Source organism: Hemiscyllium ocellatum, chromosome 15, assembly GCF_020745735.1.
Source record: "Hemiscyllium ocellatum isolate sHemOce1 chromosome 15, sHemOce1.pat.X.cur, whole genome shotgun sequence".
In the NCBI taxonomy this organism is placed as follows: domain Eukaryota; kingdom Metazoa; phylum Chordata; class Chondrichthyes; order Orectolobiformes; family Hemiscylliidae; genus Hemiscyllium; species Hemiscyllium ocellatum.
Window position 1 is genome coordinate 68,478,215 of NC_083415.1, and position 19,096 is coordinate 68,497,310.

The 19,096-nt window shown below is 42.5% G+C and overlaps 1 protein-coding gene across 1 annotated transcript in view; it reads right to left on the minus strand.

The window, feature by feature from the left end:
• Positions 1–19,096, minus strand: part of eif6 (eukaryotic translation initiation factor 6) — an 81,553-nt gene that overhangs the window by 48,609 nt on the left and 13,848 nt on the right. Inside the window, exons 2-3 of the mRNA XM_060836601.1 lie at positions 18,289–18,374; positions 5,584–5,759 (exon numbers count right to left, since the gene is read on the minus strand). Of these exons, the coding sequence (XP_060692584.1) occupies positions 5,584–5,759; positions 18,289–18,374 (262 nt within the window). The remainder of the gene's footprint in view (positions 1–5,583; positions 5,760–18,288; positions 18,375–19,096) is intronic.

Below are 19,096 nucleotides of genomic sequence, written 5' to 3' on the forward strand. Positions count from 1 at the left end.
CTGTGACTCCTAGTTTAATGATTTGTATTCTAATTTTACCTGCTTCTTCATGAGAATTCTATTTTCTTGCGACTTGTGCCTTCACAGAGTCAGAGCTGCACAGTATGGAGAGAGACCCCTCGGTCCAACTCGCTGACCAGACACCATAAATTAATCTAGACCTATTTGTTAGCAATTGGCCCATACCCCTCTACTCATATCCACCTAGCTGCATTTTAAATGCTGTAGTTGTACCAGTCTCCACCACTTCCGCTGGCACCACCCTGTGAGAGAAAACTTTGCCCCTTAGGCCCCTTTTATTTCTTTCCCTGCTCACCTTAAACCTTGGCCCTCTAGTTCTGAACTCCCCACCATGGAGAGAAGACTTTGTCTATTTACCCTGTCCATGTCCCTCAATTTTATAAACCTCAAAAAGCCTCCGTTGCTCCACAGAAAACAGCCCTAGCCTATTCAGCTTCTCCCTGTAGCTTAAACACTCCAACCCTGGCAACATCCTTGTAAATCTTTTCTGAACCCTTTCAAGATTCACAACATCCTTCTTATAACAGAGACCAGAACTGCATGCAGTATTCCAAAAGCAGCCTAACCAATGTTGCAACATGACTTCCCAACTCCTACACTCAATGCACTGACCAATAAAGGCAAGCATACCAGACTCCTCCTTCACTGTTCTATCTATCTGCAACTCTTTCCAGGAGCTACGAGGGTGAGAATAAATAGTCATGGACCTGCACTATGTCCCTGACACTTTGGCTGCATGAATTATCTCCCCAAATGAAATTAACATTATAATTGTCACAATATCAAAGCTAGCTTTTTCCAAAGAGAAGATGAGATTTATCACATTTCAAATGCTTTCCTTCAAGGCTGCAGCAGCATAAGGGTGGGAATCAAAACTCATTTTAATCAAACTGGCAAATGCAAACATCAGCTCCTTTGAAAAGTCAGACCACACAAAACAAACCACACAGCGTGGTTGGGACTCCCACACAAAACCAGAGCTGCACTACAGGCAGAATTATAGGCTGGTAACTGCTGAGCTCAGACATCTCAAGTCATCAGCCATCTCAGCTCCACACCATCTCTGCAGGAATTCCTGAACTGTTTCAATCACCTAGCTTCCATCAGAAGATCAGAACTCGGGGGTTCACTGATGATTGCAAAATAACTATTTAACCAATATTCAAAACTTCACTTTAGTTTTAATGCAGATTTAGCTACCCTCCATAAAATACTCACCCTATGGATGACTAGTGCCCCAATTATACAACATTTCAAACCTAATTAACTCAAATCAGAATTTTTTCCATATGAGATGATGCCAAAGCAATTCATATCCAATTGCAGCAAGACCTGGACAAAAACCCTATCGCTGCCAACTCAAGCCACACAATTGCTAAGTAAAGACAATCAGCAACAAGAGAGAATTGAACCATCATCCCTTGACATTCAACAGTGTTACGATCTCGGAATTATTCACAATGATTTGGATGTCAGCATAAGAGGTATAGGTAGTAAGTTTGCAGATGACACCAAATTGGAAGTGTAGTGGACACCGAAGGAGGTTACCTCAAATTACAACGGGATCTTGATCAGGTGGGCCAAATGGGTTGAGGAGTGGCAGATAGAGTTTAATTTAGGTAAATGTAAGGTGCTGCATTTTGGGAAAGCAAATCTTAGCCGGACTTACGCACTTAATGGGAAGGTCCTGGGGAGTGTTGCTGACCAAAGATACCTTGGAGTGCAGGTTTATAGCTCCTTGAAAATAGAGTCACAGATAGTTAGGATAGTGAAGGTGTTTGGTATGCTTTCCTTTATTGGTTAGAGTATTGAGTATAGGAGTTGGAAGGTCATGTTGCAGTTGTTAAGGACATTAGTTAGGCCACTTTTGCAACATTGCATGCAATTTTGGTCTCCTTCCTATCGAAAGGATGTTGTGAAACTTGAAATGGTTCAGAACAGATTTACAAGGATGTTGCCAGGGTTGGAGGATGCGAGCTATAGGGAGAGGCTGAACAAGTTGGGGCTGTTTTCCCTGCAGCTTCTGAGACTATGGCGTGACCTTAGAGGTTCATAAAATCATGAGGGGCATGAATAGGGTAAATAGACAAAGTCTTTTCCCTGGGGTGGGGGATTTCAGAACCAATGGGCCAACTTTTTCACGCACATAGTGGTGCATGCATGGAATGAGCTGCCAGAGGAAGTGGCGGAGGCTAGTACAACTACAACATTTATAGTCAGAGATGTACAGCACGGAAACAGACCCTTCAGTCCAATCCGCCCATGCCGACCAGATTCCCCAGCCCAATCTAGTCCCACCTGCCAGCACCCGGCCCATATCCCTCCAAACCCTTCCTATTCATATACCCATCCAAATGCCTCTTAAAATGTGCAATTGTACCAGCCTCCACCACATCCTCTGGCAGCTCATTCCATACACATACCACACTGTGAAAAAGTTGCCCCTTGGGTCTCTTTTATATCTTTCCCCTCTCACCCTAAACGCTCTAATTCTGGACTCCCCAACTATCTGGATGGGTAAATGAATAGGAAGGGTTCAGAGGGATATGGGTCGGGTGCTGGCAAGTGGGACTAAATTAGGTTGGGATATCTAGTTGGCATGGACGGGTTGGACCCAAAGATTCGGGATCAGTTCCTGCGGATTGGAAGGTGGCTAATCTTATACCACTATTTAAGAAAGGTGGGAGAGAGAAAGCAGGGAATTATAGACCAGTTAGTCTGACCTCAGTGGTGGGAAAGATGCTGGTGTCAATTATAAAGGATGAAATTACAACACATCTGGATAGTAGTAACAGGATAGGGCAGGGTCAGCATGGATTTATGAAGGGGAAATCATGCTTGACTAATCTTCTGGAATGTTTTGAGGATGTAACTCTGAAGATGGAAGAGGGAGATCCAGTAGATGTAGTGTACCTGGACTTTCAGAAAGCTTTTGATAAAGTCCCACATAGGAGGTTAGTGAGCAAAATTAGGGCACATGGTATTGGGAGCAAAGTACTAACTTGGAGTGAAAGTTGGTTGGCTGACAGGAAACAAAGAGTAGTGATAAACGGCTCCATTTTGGAATGGCAGGCAGTGACTAGTGGGGTACCGCAGGGATCAGTACTGGGACCGCAGCTTTTTACAATATATGTTAATGATATAGAAGATGGTATTAGTAATAACATTAGCAAATTTGCTGACGATACAAAGCTGGGTGGCAGGGTGAAATGTGAGGAGGATGTTAGGAGATTACAGGGTGATCTGGACAAGTTAGGCGAGTGGTCAGATGCATGGCAGATGCAGTTTAATGTGGATAAATGTATGGTTATTGCTTTGGTGGCAAGAACAGGAAGGCAGATTACTACCTCAATGGAATCAATTTAGGTAAAGGAGCAGTACAGAGAGATCTGGGTGTTCTTGTACACCAGTCAATGAAGGTAAGCATACAGGTACAGCAGGTAGTGAAGAAGGCTAATATAGCATGCTGGCCTTCATAACAAGAGGGATTGAGTATAGAAGCAAAGAGGTGCTTCTGCAGCTGTACAGGGTCCTGGTGAGACCACAGCTGGAGTACTGTGTGCAGTTCTGGTCTCCAAATTTGAGGAAAGACATTCTGGCTATTGAGGGAGTGCAGTGTAGGTTCACGAGATCAATTCCTGGAATGGCGGGACTACCTTACACTGAAAGACTGGAGTGACTGGGCTGGTATACCCTTGAGTTTAGAAGAGGGGATCTGATTAAGACACAAGATTATTAAAGGATTGGACACTCTGGCAGCAGGAAACATGTTTCCACTGATGGGTGAGTGCCGAACCAGAGAACACAGCTTAAAAATACGGGGTAGACCATTTAGGACAGAGATGAGGAGAAGCTTCTTCACCCAGAGAGTGGTGGGTGTGTGGAATGCTCTGCCCCAGAGGGCAGTGGAGGACCAGTCTCTGGATTCATTTAAGAAAGAGTTGGATAGAGCTCTCAAGGATAGTGGAATCAAGGGTTATGGAGATAAGGCAGGAACGGGATACTGATTAAGGATGATCAGCCATGATCATAAAGAATGGTGGTGCAGGCACGAAGGGCAGAATGGCCTACTCCTGCACTTACTGTCTGTTTCCATGCTGTACATCTTTATGATTTTAATCATCATCTGGAGGAGGGGGTTTACCACGGATCAGAACCTGAACTAGGCTAGCTGCAGAGATTTTGTGGCTATAGGAGCAGGTCAGACGATAGGAATCCTGCCGCAAATAACTCACCTCGAGTCGCAGTGCATGTCCACCAGCTACAAAGCACAAGTCAGGGGGTGTGATGGAATATTCCCCGTATGCCTGGATTGGTGCAACTCAAGAGGCCTGACACGACCCAGGACAAAGGAGCCAAACTAATCGGCACCACATCTATAAACATCTACTCCCTTCACCACATACATTCAGTGGCAGCAGTGTGTACAAATAAATCAAAATTGCAAAAATTCAAAGATCCTTAGATTGCATGTTGCAAATACACGACTACTTCTATCTAGAAGGATTTGAGCAAAAGATACATGGGAACACAATCACCTGCAAACTCCTCACCCCCCTGACTTGGAAATACATTGTCATTCCTTCAGTGTTGCTGCTTCAAATTCTTGGATGTCTCCTTAACAACATAATGTATCTAACTACCCTAAACTCAATGTCTCCACAGCAACTCGTAATAAATGCCTGCCCAGACAGTGATGCTCATATCTCATGAAACAACTGAGGTAGAGCAGGATCTCTCATTTAAATAACCAACAGCACTCCAAAAGGACTGACAGCAATTACATGTAAATAGCTCACTCGGTTATAAAGAACGCTAATGAAGGAGCATTTACCAATGGACTTGCTCAGACCAAAGGAGACGAGGCAAGAGCCAGACCTTAGCAGGCTTGCTGACAAACTGTCATAGTGGACCGAATAGAGAAAAGGTAGGTGCTGCCTGTTGTGGTGGAGCAAGCAGGGAATACTACAGAGGGGGCATGAGGTCCTGCAGACTCCAGGTTAGGCCTTAGGGAATGGGACAGTTGGAATTCTTCTCACCTCAGGTGGTGGTGGTTGTGGGTTCCAGTCTCACTTCAGGACTTGAGCATCAATTCAATTGATATTGACAGAAGGGATAAATTCAAATGAAACATCAACAGACAGCATAAACTGAGCTTAAAAATGCGTTGCTGGAAAAACGCAGCTGGTCAGGCAGCATCCAAGGAGCAGGAGAATCGACGTTTCGGGCATAAGCCCTTCTTCAGGAATGAGGGGGGTGTGCCAAGCAGGCTAAGATAAAAGGTAGGGAGAAGGGACTTGGGGGAGGAGTATTGGAAATACGATAGGTGGAAGGAGGTTAAGGTGAGGCTGATAGGCCGGAGAGGGGGTGGGGCGGAGAGGTCGGGAAGAAGATTGCAGGTCAAGAAGGCGGTGCTGAGTCTGAGGGTTGGGACTGAGAAAAGGTTTGGGGGGGGGGGGGGGGGAATGAGAAAGCTGGAGAAATCTGCATTCATCCCTTCAGTTAGCTTCTCAATAAAATAATCCCTATATTAAAAGAAAAGCCCAGGAAGAGCACACATACTCTGTCTAGGTCCGGATGCACCAGAGCCACGTAGTCATTACAGGCGATTACATTTCCGAGTGCAGAAAGACGCTCCTCAACTCTCTGGATGACCACAGAGTCTGGCAGGCAATTGCGGATATGCTGTAACTCCTGATCTGTCGTGTTATTAGGGACCATTAACCCATGTCGATTACCTAGAGAAGACAAATCCACCAATTAGACAAAGACTGAAAAATACACCATTCCTCTGAACAGGTTCAACCAAGCATGATTCCTTCTGCTGTTGGCCACACCATAAATCAGGTATGGTGTTACAGTTTAATAGCTTCACCAGTTATTGTTGTGTTTATGTTCTCTTCACTTAGGCCCCTTGATTATTTAGTAATTTTGGAATGCTAATAGGGTCTTCTACGATGAAGATTGATGCAAAATATTTAATCATTTCCTGCCATAATTTCCTCGGTCGTGTTTCTAAGGAGTCTATGATCACTTTGCCTCTTTTCAAATAAAGAAGCTCTTGTTACCCATTTTAAATTACTTGCTAGTTTGTCCACAGTTTATTTTCTTCCCCTTTTTTGTCATCTTACATTGGCTTTTCAAACTTTCCCAATCTTCTGATTTACCACTCTTTGCCATGTTCTTTTTTTTTCCTTTAAATTTGATACCATTCTTAAACTTCCTTGTTTAGCCATGGCTGGTTTATTCCCTTTCTAGGATCTTTGTTGCATCTGAGTCATAGAGTCAGAGATGTACAACACAGGAACAGACCCTTCAGTCCAACTCGCCAATGCCAACCAGATATCCCAACCCAATCTAGTCCCATTTGCCAGCACCCATCCCATATCCCTCCAAACTCTTCCTATTCATATACCCATCCAGAGGCCTTTTAAATTTTATAATTGTACCAGCCTCTATCACTTCCTCTGGCAGCTCATTCCATACATGCACCACTCTCTGCCCCTTAGGTCCCTTTTAAATCTTTCCCCTGTAACCCTAAACCTATACCCTCTAGTTCTGGACTCTCACCCCAGGGAGCAGATCTTGTCAATTTACCCCAGCCATGTTCCTCAGGATTTTATAAACCTCTAAAGTCACCACCCCTCAGCATCTGACACTCCAGGGAAAACAGCCCCAGTCTGTTCAACCTCTCCCTATAGCTCAAATCTTCCTACCCCAGCAACATCCTTGTATATTGTTTCTGAACCCTTTCAAGTTTCACAACATCCTTCTGAAGGGAAGGAGATCAGAATTGCACACAATATTCCAATAGTGGCCTAACCAATGTCCTGTACAACTTCAACAGGACCTCCCAACTTTTGTACTCAATGCTCTGACCAATGAAGGAAAGCATACCAAACACCATCTTCACTATCCTTGCTGTGACTCCACTTTCAAGAAACTATGAACCTGCACTCCAAGATCTCTTTGTTCAGCAACACTCCCCAGGACCTTACCATTAAGTGTATAAGTCTTGCTCCGATTTGCCTTTCCAAAATGCAGCACCTCGCATTTATCTAAATCAAACTCCATCTGCAACTCCTCAGCCCATTGGCCCATCTGATGAAGATCCCACTGTAACCTGAGGTAACCATCTTCTCTGTCCACTACACCTCCAATTTTGGTGTCATCTGCAAACTTACTAACTATACTTATGTTCACATCCAAATCATTTATATAAATGAAGAAAAGCAGTGGAGTCAGCACTGATCCTTGTGGCACATCACTGGTCACAGGCCTCCAGTCTGAAAAGCAACCTGCTGAGTCACAAACTATTTTCTTAAGGACATTGGTTCGGTCACGGTTGGAATTCTATGTTCAGTTGTGGTTTCTCTGCTATAGAGATGATATTGTGAAACTTGAAAAGATTTTCAAGGATGTTGCCAGGGTTGGAGGGTTTGAGTTATAGGGAAAGGCTGAATAGGCTGGGGCTGTTTTCCCTGGAGCGTTGGAGGCTGAGAGGTGACGTTATAGAGGTTTATAAGATCATGAGGGGCATGGATAGGGTGAATAGACAAGACCTTTTCCCCAGGGTAGGGGAGCCCAAAACTGGAGGGCATAGATTTAAGGTGAGTGGGGAAAGATGTGAAAAAGGAATTAAGGGGTAACTTTATCATGCAGGGGGTGGAGCATGTATGAAATGAGCTGCCAGAGGAAGTGGTGAAGGCTGGTACAATTACAGCATTTAAAAGACATCTGGACGTGGGTATATGAATAAGAAAGGTTTAGAAGGATGTAGGCCAAATGCTGGTAAATGAGACTCGATTTATTTTGAATATCTGATCAGCATGGACAAGTTGGAATAATGGGTATGTTTCCATCTTGTACATCTCTATGGCTCTGTCATTGTTTCTCAACCATTTTTTCTGAACACCCTCCCCTGCCCACACCAGCCAACTCAGCTGTCATCCTCCAGTAATGGATTCTCTACCCAACCTTGGAAGATTCTTTATTCTTTGATGACGTGGGTGTTAGTGGCAAGGTCAGCATTTGTTATCCATCTTAACTGACCCTGGACAGAGAGGTCAAGAATCAACTACTCTGATAAAAGCAAAGTGCTGCAGATGCCAGAAACCTGAAATATAAACAGTAAGCAAGGAAACTTTACAGTTTTTGGCAGCATCCCTGGAGAGAGAAAAAAGTTAATGTTTTGGAGTCCAATCTTCAGAAGAATTGTTATTGGACGGGTCTCGGTATTAACTCTGTCTCCCTCCACAAATGCCTTCAGAGCTGCAGGTTTCTGCAGCTGTTTTTATTTTAAAATCAACCACACTGCTGTGGGTCTGGAGTTATACTGAGGCCAGAATAAGTAGAGACAGCAAATTTCCTTTCTGAAGGAAATTAGTGAATCAGGTGGGTTTTTAACAACAAATAGTAGTTTCATGGTCACCATTACAGAGATGAGCTTGCAATCGCAGATAATTAGATTTCAATGCCACTGGCTGCCAAGGTACGATTTGAAACCAGTTCCTGACAGCATCAGATCGGTCCTCGAAGGACTCCAATGACACCATCATAATGCCATCATATCCCCACTGGATTTAACATCAGCTACCTCTCTAACTACATCCCAAATATAACTGATTACTTAGCATGGCTTCTTATAATGCAAATTGGTTAATTGCAGATGAATGTGAAGGAATTGATGTGCCAGGTGATACAGATTAAGATGATGTAGAATTCTGCTGTTGTTCGAGGCAGAGTTCCCCAGATATTAATATTTAGCTTCTGGTCTGTAATGGTAAAGTCACTTTAAACAGAATGCATCAGTTTTCACAAGGAGTGTGCAGCGATCAGTCCCATCCTCAAGACCTACCTTCAGGTATATCAGTGAAGATGAGGCCAATAACATTCTATGGATTTACATCTTCCCAGGTAATGCTTAAACAACGCTCAGTAAAGTACTTACAGGAGCAAAGAATTCTCTTGAACCAGCAGCATAGGTTTAAGGTGAGAGAGAAAAGATTTAAAAGGGCCGCGGGGGTAACTTTTTCATAGAGAGAGTGGTCTATGTATGGAATGAGCAAACAGAGGAAGTAGTAGAGATGGATACAAATGCAACATTTAGGAGACATTTGGACAGATACATGGATAGGAAAGGTTCAGATAGATATGAACCAAACACAGACTAGTTTAGTTTAGGATACCTGGTCAGCAAGGATGACTTGACCAAGGGCCTATTTCCATGCTGTATGACTCTAGGTAGTGTTGCTTCAAGGGTTCGGAGAAAACGTTGCAGACTCCTTGGGCAACGTGTGGTGTGATGCCTAGGCTGGTGCGTGTGGGGTGTCACTGTAAACCAACTCATGAAGCTGGGATTAATAGACTCGCAGGGAGATTTTCTACAGCTGCTCAGGAGGATTGAAACTACCAAGGTGGGGAATGAGACCCAGGGAATGACTGAGACAACAGATCAATCAGAGACTGGTACAGTTGGGAAAGGGAGTGAGTCAAACAGTCAGGGCAGGCAGGAACAAAGCAGAGAACAAGGTAGGGCTGATAAATTAAACTGCATTTATTTCAATGCAAGGTGCCTAACAATGAAGGCAGATGAACTCCGGGCATGGTTAGAAACATGGGACAGGGATATCATAGCAATTACAGAAACACGGCCAGTGGGATGGACATGATTGGCAGCTTAATGTTCCAGGATACAAATGCTATGGGAAAGACAGAAAGGGGGATAAGAGAGGAGGGGAGTGGTATTTTTGATAAGGGATCGTATTACTTCTGTACTTAGGGCAGATATTCCTGGGAATACATCCAGGAAAGGTATTTGGATGGAACTGAGAAATAAGAAAGGGATGATCACCTTATTGGGATTGTATTATAGACCCCTTAATAGTCAGTGGGAAATTGAGAAACAAATTTGTAAGGAGATCTCAGTTATCTATAACAATAATAGGGTAGTTACAGTAGAGGGTTTTAACTTTCCAAACATAGACTGGGATGCTATAGCGTTAAGGGTTTAGATGGAGAGGAATTTGTTAAGTGTGTACAAGAAAATTTTCTGATTCAGTATGTGGACGCACCAGCTAGAGAAGATGCAAAGTATGACCTACTCTTGGGAAATAAGGCAGGCAGGTGACTGAGGTGTCAGTGGGCGAGCACTTTGGGGCCAGCGACCATAATTCTATTAGTTTTAACATAGTGATGGAAAAAGATAAACCAGATCTAACAGTTGAAGTTCTAAATTGGAGGAAGCCTAATTAGGAAGCAATATTAGGCAAGAACTTTTAAAAGCTGGTTGGGGGCTGGTATTCACAGGTAAAGGGACAGCTGGAAAATGGGAAGCCTTCAAAAACTAGATAATGAATGTACTGAGACAGTATATCCCTATTAGGGTGAAAGGAAAGGTTGGTAAGTGTAGGAAATGCTGGATGATTAAAGAAATTTAGGTTTTGGCTAAGAAAAAGGAGGAAGCATATGTCAGGTACAGACAGGATAGATCGAGGGAATCCTTAGAAGCGAATAAAGGCAGAAGAAGTATACTTAAGAGGGAAATCAGGAGGGCAAAACGGGGACATGAGATAGCTTTAGCAAATAAGGTTAAGGAGAATTCAAAGGGCTTTTAGATATACATTAAGGACAAAAGGGTAACGAGGGAGAGAATAGGGCCCCTCAAAGATTAGCAAGTTTGTCTTTGTGTGGAGCTGCAGGAGATGGGGGAAGATACTAAATGAGTATTTTGCATCAGTGTTTACCGTGGAGAAGGACATGGACCATATAGAAAGTGGGGACATAGATGGTGACATCTTGAAAAATGTCCATATTACAGAGGTGCTGGATGCCTTGAAATGTATAAAAATGGATAAATTGCCAAGACCTGATCAGGTGTACCCTAAGACCTCTGTGGAAAACTAGGGAAGTGATTGCTGGGTCTCTTACTGAGATATTTGTATCATCAATAGTCACAGGTGAGGTGCCAGAAGACTGGAAGGTGGCTAATGGGTTGCCACTATTTCAGGAAGGTTATAAGGATAAGCCAGGGAACTATAGACCAATGAACCTGACATCAGTAGTGGGCGAGTTGTTGGAAGGAGTCCCGAGGGACAGATTTACATGAATTTGGTTGGGCATTGACTGATTAGAGATAGGCAACATGGTTTTGTGCGTGGAAAATCATGTCTCATGAACTTGATTGAGTTTTTTGAAGTAACAAAAAGAATTGATGAGGGCAGAGTGGTAGACATGATCTATATGAACTTCAGTAAGGCGTTTGACAAGGTTCCCCATGGGAGACTGGTTAGCAAGGTTACATCTCATGGAACACAGGGAGAACTAGCCATTTAGATACAAGGCTTGAAGGTAGAAGACAGTAGGTGGTGGTGGTGGAGGGCTGCTTTTCAGACTGGAGGTCTGTGACCAGTGGAGTGTCACAAGGACTGGTGTTGGATCCACGACTTTCCATAATTTATATAAATGATTTGGAGCTATTGTTAGTGAGTTTGCAGATGATATCAAAATTGGAGTTGTAGTGGCCAGCAAAGAAGGTTATCTTAGATTACAATGGGATCTTGATCAGATGGGCCAATGGATTGAGGAGTGGCAGATAGAGTTTAATTCAGATAAATGCGAGGTGCTGCATTTTGAAAAAACAAATCAGAGCAGGACTTATACACTTAATGGTAAGGTCCTGGGGAGTATTGCTGAACAAAGAGACCTTGGAGTGCAGGTTCACAGTTCCTTGAAAGTAGAGTTGCAGGTAGATAGTATAGTGAAGGAGGCATTTGGTATCCTTTATTTTATTGGTTAGAGCATCGTGTATAGGAATTGGGAGGTCATGTTGCGACCATACAGGACATTGGTTAGGCCACTTTTGAGATACTGCATGCAATTCTGGTCTCCTTCCTATTGGAAGGATGTTGTAAAACTTGAAAGGGTTCAGAAAAGATTTACAAGGATGTTGCCAGGGTTGGTGTATTTGAGCTATAGGGAGAGATTCAATGGCTGGGGCTGTTTTCCCTGGAGCAGAGGTTGAGGGGCGACCTTATAGAGGTTTATAAAGTCATGAGGGGCATGGATAGGATAAACAGACATTGCCTTTTCCCTGGGGTGGGGGCAGTTCAGAACTAGAGGGCATAGCTTCAGGGTGAGAGGGGAAAGATATAAAGGAGACCTAAAAGGCAACATTTTCATACAGAGGAATGAGCTGCCAGGGGAAGTGGTTGAGGCTGGTACAATTACAACATTTAAGAGGCATCTGGATGGGTATAAGAATAGCAAGGGTTTAGAGGGATATGGACCAAGTGCTGGCAAATGGGACTAGATTAGGTTGGGATATCTGGTCAGCATGGACGAGTTGGACCAAAGGGTCTGTTTCTGTGCTGTACATCTCTTTGACTCTAAACGTTGAAGGCAGACTGCTTAGTGCCACCAAGCAAGCAGTTGCAGTAGTAATAATCCTGGTTGTCCTGTTTAGGAGCATGAGGACAGCAAATTCAAACCCCTCACCCTCGATAAGTATGGAAAAAATTAGTGCACCAGATAATCGTCTTTATTAAAGGGTCAGGATTTTAAAAAAGGGAAAAGATGAACCAATTCTGATCACAGCTTGGAGGAGAATTCACATGCAGCCTCTCAACACACCTGCCGAGTCAGCCACTGAGCCTTGTAAACAGAACTGATAAAATATTCATGGCTGTCACTTCCATCAGCTCCTGCTGCAGTCAGCAGGATAAATTATACAACAGCAAGCTTGGCTAGAGATACAGCTACAGAGTATACAGTAATCCTGGAATTGCCACAGAGATGGGAATGCAACCTTAGCACTAGGTCCTGGGAGGGTTTTAATGAAAGGTTGGTTTTAGAGGGAAAAAACATTAATTTTGAAAACAAAGAATAAAGAGAACTGAATATACATGTAAAAGGGGAAAGTTGTAGGGGTATGGAGAAAGAGCAGGTTGTACACCTAGTACCTTCAACTACAGGGCATAAAAAAAACTATAAAAACAATTTCCTCAGCATCAGAGGAAAACAATTTCTTCATTCACAAGCAGAGTCTGCAGTATTATCAGCCTTCAGACAGACAGCAGGTTCAAATGGGACCTTCATCTATTATTGAGGATAACACGCAGACGGAGCAGCTTCATGTGGGATCAAACCGAGGAGAAGGTGACCTCAATTCCACAATCTGCCCAGCAGGATTAACTGGATCCAATTTCAGACCTTTGTTGAAAGGTTATTTGAACCTGCAATTTTCAACGCCCAAACTATCAAATATACTATTGAATTGCTAGCATTTCTGAGCGACATGCTTTAAGACTCTGGCTAAGAAGAATTGACATTCACTATCCAGGGGACATGCAGGACAGACAGCACAGACTTGCGCAATATCCTCATCATGTGAATTATTGCTTTGTCTAGCATGCCTGCAGGCACACTCAACCATCGATCTGAACCTATGCAGACTCACATCAACACTCTGCTTCCCCTTGATCAATGAACAGTCATTGATTTGATCCTTTAAATCTAAAAACATCTTGGTTGAGATACAAACTAGCTGAAGTGATTTAAAAGAAAGGATTATCACAGTACAGAAACGGACCATCCAACCCAGCAGGTTATACAAAACCAGAGCTGTTTCAGGATTAAAGAATTCCACTGGCAGATTATAGATTCAGAACAAATTGACAAGGCAGTGTTTTTGGAGAAATCTCACGTGCAGATACGGATTGCAAAGGAAGGTATTTTAAAAAGTTTTGAAGAATTCTAAGATCCACTAATTTTTAAAAATCAATTCAAGTAATTCAATTATCTAAAATTCAATTCAGTGTGTAATCCAGGTAATACAAAACCCTCTTTCTTGATCATACCAGTAAAACCATTAAAATTTTCCATTAACACTCAGAAATGTCACTTTAAAAGGCAAGACAATGATTGGGTGAAATGAGATGAACATGTAAATTTCAAATTGATACAATTAAATATCCGATTTTAGCTCCATTACATTTATTTTATTCATTCACAGGATGTGACGAGGATGGCTAGGCCAGCACTTACTGCATATCATTAACTGCCCTCCTACAAACATGCAAATAATGGAGAGATATAGGAAGGTGATTGGAAATGCAGACATCACTTGAGTGGGCCTCACAGTCAGCTGTATTCAAATGGGCAGCTGTGCTTCCTACGGTATGACAGAAACACTTCAATAGTTGTAGGAGATTTTGGGACTTCCTGAATTTATAAAAGGCACTACAAACCCTTCTTTCTATCTCCTTAAACAAGATCCACATGCAAGCGTAGGACATCAGTGGCAGCCAAACAGCACACAATGGAATAACTATCAGAGCTATGATATCAGATTACAGCTATAACATGAACTGACAGGGTGATTTCTATAGTTCTCCTAGGATATTTCACAGTAATCACCAGACTCATCGTATAGTACAGCACTAACTGCACATAGCCTGAGGTGCATTCTGTACCATCTCAGCTTTCAATTTGTAGAAACAATCTCTTACTAATGCAAGCAGAGATTTTCCATAATCATCAAAAACAGACAGTAAAACTTATTCCAGTGTATCACAGTGAATTACTATCGAAAGTATAGGCAATGGTCAGGTGTGTAGCAAAATTAACCAGATAGGGACGAGAAGAATGTTAGCGAGGACAATCAAGCAATGACAATTTCATAAACATCTCTCACCAGATAAGACAAATAGATGAGGGACTCAGATCATCATGGGGGAGTCAAGTGCATAGCACAGAAGCATTAGCATCACCACATAAATTAACCTGAACTGCAAGACAGGTCAGGAGGCAGAGGTGAGTGCAATGGCTATTATTAGGGAGAAGGTGCTGGGCAGGCTGAAAGGACCAGAGGGACTACACCTTAGAGTTCTGAAGAATGTGGTGGCATTGGTGGTGATCTTTTAGGAATCACTGGTATCAGCGATGACCTCCCCTTGATGAAGCTGTGCCGATATTACCATGCAATTCCAAGTACCCTGCTGTCAGGTTGGATCTCAGAGGACTGGAAAATGGCTAATTTAACACCCTTATCTAAGAAGGGAGGCAGAAGACAGGAAACTATAGGCCAGTTAGCCTGACTTCAGTCATTGGTAAGATTTTAAGAGTCCCGTTATTAAGGGTGAGATTGGAAGTGCATGATGTGAAGGTTTAGTTAGGGTGCTTGAAGGTTACAAGTTAGCCAGGAAAGACCTAAAGAAAGAATTAAGAGCAGGAAGGGGACATGAGAAGTCATTGGTGGATAGGACAAGGAAAACCCTAAGGCGTTCTATCGGTACATTAGGAATAAAAGAACGACTAGGGTACAATGACAGTCAACAAGGATAGTAGTGGGAAGGTTTGCGTGGAGTTAAAGAAGATGGGGAAGCATTAAATGAATATTTTTCATCAGTACTCACATTAGAAAAAGACAATGTTGTCAAGGAGAATACTGAGATACAGGCTACTAGACTGGACAGGATTCAGGTTGACACGAGGTGGTGTGAGCAAGTGTAAAAATAGATAAGTCCACTGGGCTGGATAGAATTTATCCTAGGGCTCTCTGGGAAGCCAGGGAGGAGACTGCTGAGCCTTTGGCTTTGATCTTTATGTTGTCATTGTCTACAGGAATAGTGCCAGAAGACTGGAATTTGCAAATGTTGTTCTCTTTTTGAAGGGGAGTAGAGCCAGTAATTATAGACCAGTGAGCCTTACTCCGATTTTGGGTAAGGTGTTGGAAAAGATTATAAGAGATACGACTGACAATCACCTCGAAAGGAATAAGTTGATTAGGGATAGTCAACATGGTTTTGTGAAGGGTAGGTCATGCCTCACAAACCTTATTGAGTTCTTTAAAAAGGTGGGATGAGGGTAAAGCAGGTGATGTGGTGAATATGGATTTCAATAAAGCATTTGATAAGATTCTCCACAGGAAGGCTACTCCACAAATTACGGAGGTATAGGATTGAGGGTGATTTAGCGGTTAGGATCAGAAATTGGCTAGTTGTAAGACGACAGAGGGTGATGGTTGATGGGAAATGGTTATCTTGGAGTTCAGTTACTAATGGTGTACTGCAAGGTTCGGTTTTGGATCCACAGCTGTATGCCATTTTTACAAGCGACATGGACGAGGGTGTAGAAGATGGGTTAGTAAATTTGTGGATGACACTAAGGTTGGTAGAGTTGTGGATAGTGACGAAGGATGTTGTAGATTACAGAGGGACATAGATAAGCTACAGAACTGGGCTGAGAGGTGGCAAATGGAGTTCAAGTCTGTTCAAATTCTTTGAGGGGGTAAAGAACAAGTAAGACAAAAGGAGAGTCAGTGGAAGTCATCTATTTGGATTTCCAAAAGGTCTCTAACATGGTGCCATACAGAAGGCTGCTAAGAAGCAAAGTAATGGCATGGATAGAGGATTGCCTGACTGGCAGAAAGCAGAGGGGAGGGATAAAGGGGACATTTTCAGGATGGCAGGTGACTAGTGGAGTCGCGCAGGGTTCAGTGTTGGAACAACTATTCACAATATACATTAACGACTTGGATGAATAAGTGAGGGCATTGTTGCTAAGTTTGCAGATGACGCAAAGATAGGTGTAGATGCAGATAATATTGAAAAAGTAGGGAGGCTGTAAAGGCCAGGAGAGTAAGCAAAAAAGTGACAGATGGAAAACAATGCAAGAATGTGAGAGGTATGCACTTTGGTATGAAAAAAGGGCCTTAATTTTTCAAATGGGGATAGGCTTCAGAAATCTGGTGCACAAAGGGATTTGGGAATCCTAGTTCAAGGTTCTCTTAAATGTAGCATGCAGGTTCAGTTGACAGTTAGGAAGGCAAATGCAATGTTAGCATTCATTCCAACAGGGCTAGAATACAACAACAGAGATGTACTGCTAAGGCTGTATAAGGCTCTGGTCAGACCACATTTGGAATAGGTAAAAATAAGGGCTGCAGATGCTGGAAACCAGAGTCTAAATTAGAGTGGTGCTGGAAAAGCACAGCAGGTCAGGCAGCATCCGAGGAGCATGAAAATTGTCGATTTTTCTGCTCCTCGGATGCTGCCTGACCTGCTGTGCTTTTCCAACACCACTCTAATCTAGACACATTTGGAATATTGTGAGCAGTTTTTGGCCCCATATTTAAGGAAGGGGTGTGCAAGCATTGAAGGGGTTCAGAGTGGATTGACAAAAATGGTCCTGGACATAAAGGGTTTATCACATCAAGAGCTGTTGAGAACTCTAGGTCTGTACTCAATGGAGTTTAGAGGTAAAGAGGAGACTGTGCAATTGATGGACCAATTACCTGTGTCTAGTGTAAAGTGAAAAGAATGTGGAAAACAAAAAAAATCTGGATAAGCAGCAGGAGCATCGCACAAAACCATGTAGAGTGAGGTCACTGAATTGCTTCCCACATTTCTTCACTCATCGAACCAATTTCCCACATCTGTGACATTCTGTATGTGCTTGTAATGGGAGAGGATTTACAAGAGGGTAAGGATTTTAACTGGCAGCTGACAATTCAGTTGCATACTTATGTTTAAAATCATACCAATGCTATACATAGTCCTCCTGCCATCATACTATAACTCACTGTATGGAAAATAGTAGTTCTTGCTAAGTACAGAATCCTGGCCCATGGTTTCTGCTAGTCTGGATCCATCTAACAGGTGAATTGGGGGTCTCTGCATACTTTGATAAACATGTGACTTTTGTGATATCCACGGGGCTGGACTTCCACCATGCTATCCCAATGAGGAATGATATTGACAAATCTGTGTTGGTCAGAATGAGATAAATAAAGAAAATTAACGTTTCTCTCAAACGATGGCATTTAACTATATTGCACATGGAAGACAGTTAAGCTGAGATTCATTTCTTTTCAAAGCCATTACCCCAAGATGGAGACCATTCAGCCCATCAAAACTATGCTGGCTCTATAGCAATCCAGTCAACATTTTTCTCAGTATTATCTCCATAATTCATAAGATTCACTCCTTTCAAGTATTAATGTAATTTCCTTTTGAAATCACTTCTCACCACTGCTTATAACACCTTAATTTGTAAAACAGTCACAAAGTCTGTTTTCACTTGTGAAGGAGTCAGGTGCATAAATGGAAGACAGTCAATAATGAAGAGAAGGGTGCAATGGCAAGGTGAGATACTGTATGATGGCAGCAGGATTTTGTGCAGCATTAATAAGATTTAGACCATTCAGGATGAATGAACCATTTGATTTGTATCAAAAACAAACTTATGCATAAAAACAAAAGAGCTTACCCACACACATTCTTCCAATGATTCTGCATCCTGCAATGGAAGCATGGACTACAGGAATACTTTCTGATAATTCGCCTTCAAAAACACTGCAAGAAAAATAGTTTGTTAGCAGCAAGCTGTCACCAGTTTGACTTACACAGCATTCTGGCAAACAGAGACTAGGAAAGGCAAAGAAATCATACTGTGCATGAAAGGAAATCTTTTGATCAAGATTGTATCACAACCAGGCCTGTGAAAACTTGGACATGCTGCATTGCTGAGCTGCAGGGCAAACCCTACATTCTACTTATTGAGGCTATGACAGCTAGCAAGCATAAACTCCTCTCCTTTCATCCAAACTTCAATCTGGGAAAGGATCTTGGCCCAAAGGACCAAGGAGTAAAATTAATATGCATGGAGACAAGGAACAAGCATCAGAAAATACAGTAGAAAAGAGTTTACAGATCCCCTCATAGCAAGGTTTATAGGTCCCCTAATTGCAAAATCATGGGACAGACATTATGTGCAAGATGCAATTATTTCTTCTTTAGTGATGTGTAATAATTATGAAAGATATTAATCTTCAAAGACCGTACGAAAACTGAAGTGATGTGGAAGATGAGTTTGTAGAATTGTTTTGAGCGTTTCCTGGAGTAAAATGTTATACAACCAGCTAAGGTTAAAAATATTTTAAATCTAGCATTGTGCAATGAACCTGGATTAACCCTTTAACCTCAGGAATCCACTTGTGAAAAGAGTCAATGAGAAACAGTGATCATATTACAATTGAATTGAGAAATTTGAAGTGACTTGCTCCAATTACAGACAC